This window comes from Agrilus planipennis, unplaced genomic scaffold, assembly GCF_000699045.2.
Source record: "Agrilus planipennis isolate EAB-ADULT unplaced genomic scaffold, Apla_2.0 scaffold230, whole genome shotgun sequence".
Classification (NCBI taxonomy): Eukaryota; Metazoa; Arthropoda; class Insecta; order Coleoptera; family Buprestidae; genus Agrilus; species Agrilus planipennis.
The window spans coordinates 448,457-455,405 of NW_020438941.1; the positions used below are offsets into that span (position 1 = coordinate 448,457).

General features: G+C 32.8%; 2 protein-coding genes across 2 annotated transcripts in view; one reads left to right on the plus strand and one right to left on the minus strand.

Moving 5' to 3' along the window:
* Positions 1-1,582: 1,582 nt before the first annotated feature.
* On the minus strand, positions 1,583-5,451 carry LOC112904472. The gene is made up of 4 exons (XM_025974568.1): positions 4,571-5,451; positions 2,671-4,502; positions 1,810-1,960; positions 1,583-1,757 (listed from the first exon to the last, which is right to left on the minus strand). The coding sequence occupies exons 1-4, from the start codon at positions 4,606-4,608 to the stop codon at positions 1,583-1,585; spliced, it is 2,196 nt and encodes a 731-aa protein (XP_025830353.1). The 5' UTR covers positions 4,609-5,451.
* The window catches only part of LOC108740496 (serine palmitoyltransferase 1), a 5,644-nt gene continuing 3,702 nt past the window's right edge, over positions 5,008-6,949 (plus strand). Inside the window, 1 exon segment of the mRNA XM_018474822.2 lies at positions 5,008-5,026. Coding sequence (XP_018330324.2) covers positions 5,008-5,026 — 19 coding nt within the window.

The following is a 6,949-nucleotide window of genomic DNA, read 5'->3' on the forward strand; positions in this document are numbered from 1 at the left end:
AACATATGTTTTTCATTAATCGATTTAAGTTCTGAAAATGGATCTTCTGGACTAAAAATATTGTAGCTAACTATTCCTTTACTAATTAGGAGTGTTGGTGGTTACTTGATTAATATGGCGGCTGAGAAAGTCGGCATTTGTGTTGGATTTCCCTGGTTTGTGGATTATATCGTAGTCATATTCGAGTAATTTGAGGCGCCATCGTATTAAACGGCTTGACGGGTCCTTGCAGTTCTTCAGCCACATAAGGGGTTTGTGATCAGTGTATATTAGGAATCTTTGACCAAATAAATAAAGTCTAAAATGTTTCACCGAATCCACGATGGACAGGAGTCTTCTGTGGTGGAGTAGTTGAGTTCCGCCTTGTTTAGCGTCCTTGAATAATACGCAATGGGCCGATCAGATCCGATTTCACCTTGTGTTAGGACAGCGCCGATTGCTTCGTTAGAGGCTTCTGTTGTTAGTATGAATAGTTTGCTGAAATCCGGATACTTGAGAATTGGTTCATTCGTCAAAGTGTTTTTTAAGGTTTGAAATGCCTTTTCGCATTCGGGAGACCAGTGGAATATTTCGTTCTTCTTCAGCAGCTTTGTTAAGGGTTTTGCTATTTTATAAAAATCAGGAATAAATTTCCTATAATAGCCGACGAGGCCCAAGAAGGATTTAATATCCTTCGGAGTTTTTGGAGTTTTGATTTCGGATATAGCCATAACTTTTTCAGGATTTGGTTCGACACCCTTATCTGAAATGATGTGTCCGAGATACATGACTTCCTTCCTCAAGAACTCGCACTTGTCGGGCTGTAATTTTAGAACAATAATTAATAATAATTACAACAACAAAATCATCCAGATATACGAAAGATTTTATCCCTTGAAGTCCTGTTAAAACGTTGTTCATAAGCCTTTGAAAGGTCACCGGAGCATTCTTCAGTCCGAAAGGCATCCTGTTATACTGGTAATGACCCAAAGGCGTGCTGAATGCGGTTTTATCTTTATCTTCTTCCGACATCCTTATTTGATGGAAGCCAGAAGCGAGGTCGAGGGTTGTAATTACTTGGATTATCCTAGTTGATCCAGGATGATTTCGATGTTAGGAAGGGGGTATGCGTCGCCTATTGTTACCTCGTTCAGTTTGCGGTAATTTATGACGATCCTCCACTTCTTTTCGCCAGAGGCGTCCATCTTCCTGGGGACGACCCACACGGGAGATGACCATGGGGATGTGGATGGCTCTATGATATTTTCTCCAGCATCTTATTTATTTGTTTATTGACTTCTTCCTCGTGGATTTTAGGATACCTGTAGGTTTTGGTAAATATCGGAGAAGTATTTGTTACTGCAATCTGATGTGTGACCGCTGTGGTAGATGTTAGCTGATCTCCAGGAAGATAGAAAATATGGTGGAAATCGTAGCAGATCCTTCGTACCGATGTTTTTTCCACTTTGTTAAGGTGGTCGAGGTGCAGATTTTCGTCGAGGAGCTCGAACCTATTTGTATGACTGGGGGGTACCTTTTGGTTTGATGAACGGACTTCATAAACTTCGTGATGCTGTTTGTTCTCCTCTAATTCTACCGACGGTTACAGAATGGTGACTTCTGAATCGCTGGTATTGATGACCGTGCAAAGAGCCTTCTTGTTATCATTCACAGTGGCCATGGCACTAGATAGTAAAATGTGTTCGGCGAATTGTGTAGCCTGGGTCACGCCTTCTTTTACCCTATAGATAACGTTGATCTGTATGACCGTTTCGCTTCTATAGGGTAGCGTGATAGGAGGTTCTGGAGGGAGATTGTCCATTGAAGAACAGCTTCTTGTCCTGTATCTTGACATATTGCTCCTTGTATTTGATTTCGGTTTGTTGCGATTCGAGGAAGTCGTTTCCTAGTATCCCTTCGAAAGTTGAAATTTTTGCAGCGTTGATGACGTGCACTTTTGGTTTAAGTGTGAGATCTTCCGCTAAGAGATCAAGATTTGTGAACCCTATTGTGGTAATAGGGCTGTTTGGATTTATACCGCTGATGGTGATAATATCGTCCTTTTTAAGGTAGGTCTTAGAGGGAATTAAGGATGTATGTTTAATAAGAGATATAGTAGCACCTGTATCTACTAGGAAGGTTAAATTTTGTTTAGAATTGTTTGAGCTAAAAATGAGTGTTTTTTGATTTTCGTTCGAATTACAGAAGGCAGTTACGCATTGCTGAATGCCGCTTGTATTCCTGAATCCTCTAGAAGGGTATTCGTTTCCAGGGATGTTTTCAAGTTTAAATGATTCACTTTATTTTGGGAATTGTTATTCTTATTCTTAAATTGTATTGTATGGCCCTTATTTTTACAATAGTTGCAAAATTTGGCAGGATCGTAGGAGGAAGAGGGAAACGACTTCTTATTGGGGTTATTATTATAGCTATTGCGCGACGAATTTTGACTGTGTTGAGGATTATGATTAATATGATTAGGTTTTTTTCCTGCAATTCTGTGTAGAATGGGTGTCACTTCTGCAAAAGTTACAATATAGTGAATTATTTTTAACTTCCCATTAGGAAGTTATTGTAATTGGGTCGAAAAGTGAAATCGGAATTTTCATTATATTTCCACGTTTTAACATATTAGTAGCATGCTAGCCAATTTTTTTGATGATGTGTGTATGTACGTACGTACGTACGTACGTACGTACNAAATTTCATCTATAATTAATAATTCAACATGATCTAAATAATATCGTATATTGTTTGCCGTATTATCAGATAACTTTGGCAAATTCACACCATATTGATTGCAAGGTAATGAAAATGCAGAATGCAATGTTACACCATTGATTAAGAATGCAGCTTTACCGGACGGAGCACACAATAATACTCTTATTTGATCATTATCTCCACCAGGTAGTTCATCAAAATAGTTAGTTATCAATTGAAATAAGGTATTGATGACAGTACTTTTACCAACACCAGCTGATCCACTAAGAAATATTCTGAATGGAGTGCTACCAGTTTTAAAACAATTGTAGACATGTATAACAATTTGTCTCTGCTTCGTATTTAATGTTTTCATCATATCTAACAAACTTTCTTTTGATACTCTAGGTGGGCTTGTGTATCGCACTTTCTGTACCGATGAATCAATTTTTTGCTTGTTTACTTTTTCATCACCGGCTTGTTGAAAAAGATCGACATTTTGATCATTAAATGATTCACATCCGTCATTTCCATTAATATCATCCCGAAAATCATTATCTTTTTGAACTTGTTCTAATACACAATCAATTTCATTGTCACTAATTATTGAAAACATTGCTTGATTTTTTATTATAATTTCCTTGTTTTCATTATAAATTAATTCATATTTATCATTTTCAATGTCTGATTTCTCATTTCTCCACGGCAAGAATAGTAATATTTGCTCTCTATAATAATTTGCTGGATCTTGTTCCAGCTTATACCTTCGATATCTAATAATTGCTGATTTTTGACGTTTTGTATTATTTTTATCACAATTATCGATATCCATAATCTCATCATCATTACTGTTCAATTTTTTTGTTTTATTCATATTATAATTAGCTGCGAAATCCGCTAAACAAATATTATCAAGATTTAATTCTCTTTTACTATATTTTTCAAAAATATCAGGCATATAAATTTCAGTAGAATTTGCTTCTAACAATTTCAATGCTTTTTCTGATTTCAACATTAAAACACGTTCTGCTATTGGGCTCGTATTTATAAATACAGATTTTCGACTCTTTTTCGATAGTTGCATCGATAAAACATGATACACACCCTCTTGAGCAGACATTAAATTACTATTTAAAAATACATTTGCAAGGGTGCGAAGTTTTTCTTTTATAGATTTGTTTCCAACATCACAATCTTGCGCAGCATCTCTCAATAGTTTAGACAAGCCGCCTTCAATTTTACTAATATAATTTGTAACATAGCTTATAAGAGCATACTCATCAAGGATAAATTGCAAATCAATATTCGATTCAAATAATTGTAAAATATGTTTATTATACGCATTTATACGTATTTCTGCACTTGTTCTTTTTAAAAAAATTCGTCTTTGTTTCAAAGTACTACGTATTGCTAAAATATATTCATCTTCAGTCATATATAATGCTTTCAATACATCTTCATATGAAACTAATTCGTTCGTATTATAAAATTTACACATTAATTCATGAATTGCATTATAAGGTTTGTGTACTATTTCACTATCACTAAGCGGCTCTAAAATCATTGTTTTTCTCATGACTGGATAAGGTATATGAAATCTACATTTTTTATCTCGCTTTCCTTTATAACAAGTATGTGAATGTGTGTGAATTTGAAATTTTATATATGGGTTATTGACATCGTCTTCACATGTAAGAAATCTATCAATAAAATCAATAAGTGTATCATTGCTACCATTTTGATCAAATTTAGGTGCATCTTTCAACCACAATAAAATATGTTCATGAGGGCTACCACGTTGTTGAAACTCTACGCGTTCATAACTATCAACAAGAACATATTTGTCAAAAATACTATTCTGCTGTTGTAATAACCACATGAATTTACTTACTTTATGATCAAAATATCTAGCACAAGAAACTGGATCATTTCTAATCAATTTAGTCTTAGTATTTTTATCTAATTCAAATATATCTTTTAAGTTTAATGTACGACCATCCAGGCTATATTTCATGATGGTCTGAAGTAATTCAGGCCAATGCGTTTCACCAGCGGATAACGTTAAAAAAAATGTTGGTTTGCCTAATTGGCGTATCATAGCTAATAATTCTTTTTTCTTTTGTTCCCAATATGCTGGAGAAGATCTTATGCATTTCAACATGCGAAATCCATCATCAAACTTAACAATTTCATTAATTTTATTGGAATTTAATACATCTTCAGCTTTTAAATTTGTATTAAAATGTTTCATAGTTTTTCTTAAACATATATTAATACTTGATAAACAATTTTTTTCCAAGTTTTTCTTCGCCATAAACAATATTCGAGATGGAATACACGATCGACGGTCATAACGTCTTACTTCTGACTTAATACGCTCTGTATAAGTTATTTTTCTTTGAGTTAATTTTCCAGATAAATCCATTTGATGACCTACGAAAATTTTTGGAAAACATAACTCATCTAAGTCATCAATACAATGCCACGGTAACGGACATTTACCTTGCGCTGGTGCTATAATATTAACTTTCGATGTAGATTCGTTAGTAATTTCTAAATTGTTATTAATTAAAAGAACTTCATCATTATTTATTTGTTCAAAATCAAAATAATCAATTTCTTTGATTTCTTGAATATTACTCAAAGTATTCGAATTTACTTCATTGTGGATATTTTTTTGTTCAATTGTTGTAACATGATCTGTTACAACTTCTGATGCTATATCAGTAACATCTTCTGAATCAATAATAAAATCTATTTCTTCATTTAAATGGATATTTTCATAACGTTTAAAATACTTTTCATCTACTTTAACCTTATATTTTTGATATAACGGTGTAGTGATAAGATATTTGAGAGCTTTACAAACCAATGCAGGTCTAATTGTCTCAAACATGTAATCACTTTTATGGGTTATGTGTCGTTTCAATTTTACTTGAATGGTTTGCATATCATTAAAATTTCGTGGCAATATTTGTAACATATCATTTACTTCGATTAAAATATTCACTACACTACCTTTTAAACCCAATTGCGGATTTAGGGCATATGGTTTCAATGCTCGAATTTGCATAAAATTCAATATTGGTGCTACCATTCTTTCCTCGAGATCATTTAACTTCTGAATTGTTTTAGGTACATTTACAAATTGAAGACCATTGCTAGTCGATAAGCTGTGTACTTTATTATTATATGCACTTTTTTTACACGTAAGACATATATAATCTGATGGAAAATTAACAATTTGACGTAATAATTCAACTCCATTTTTGTTATTAATAATTTTTTGTTTGTTTAACCCAACAACAGAACGTTTAAAAAATAAACCTTCACAACAACAGCAAACAAATGAAGGAGTCTCTTTTCTAAATTCAATGAACTGTAATTGAAGCCTAGCAAATTGATCGCCATCTCTTTTCTTCCGATTCAAATCATTATACAGATTATTCCGAAAATGAAAAAAATCATTTACTCGATTAACACGATTTCGTTCTGCATTTTTTTTGGATTCATGCTTCGAAAAATCGTTTTTACTTACTTTTTTGTTTTGTAATAGTCTTCTATATCGTTGAATTTTACGTTTTTCACAAGTTTTTTGTGCAAATTGTAGAATTTTATTTCGATTAATATACTTACCTAATTCCTGTCGTACATATCTATAGTGACGAAATAACTTCTTCAATTGATTAATAGGTTGAATGTCCTTATAATAATTAGAATCTAATGTATGATGATCAACTTGGATCACTTTTCTAATTATCATAATTTCTTGCTTAATGTATCGCAACTTTTTTTGCAAGAGTTTAATTCGAATAAAATTTATTTTACGTAAATTAATAGTATAATCAGCATTTCTTCTGAGCAGTTTTATGCGGTATAAGTTATTCTTATTTTCAATTTCTCTAACAAATATATTTTGCCTCATTTTTCGTATACGTAATCTAGTTTGACAATTTTCTTCATTTGTAAAATTTAGATTAGTGCGATACTGGCTGATACGTTGCTGAGTTTTTGCATTTTCTTCTTTTTTAAATGCATCATTCGAACGCAATTGTCTTATACGTTGCTGAGTTTTTACATTTTCTTCTTTTTTAAATGCATCATTCGAACGCAATTGTCTTATACGTTGCTGAGTTTTTACATTCTCTTCTTTTTTGAATGAATCATCTAAACGTAATTGTCTAATACGTTGCTGAGTTTTTACATTCTCTTCTTTTTTGAATGCATCATTTGAACGTAATTGTCTTATACGTTGCTGAGTTTTTACATT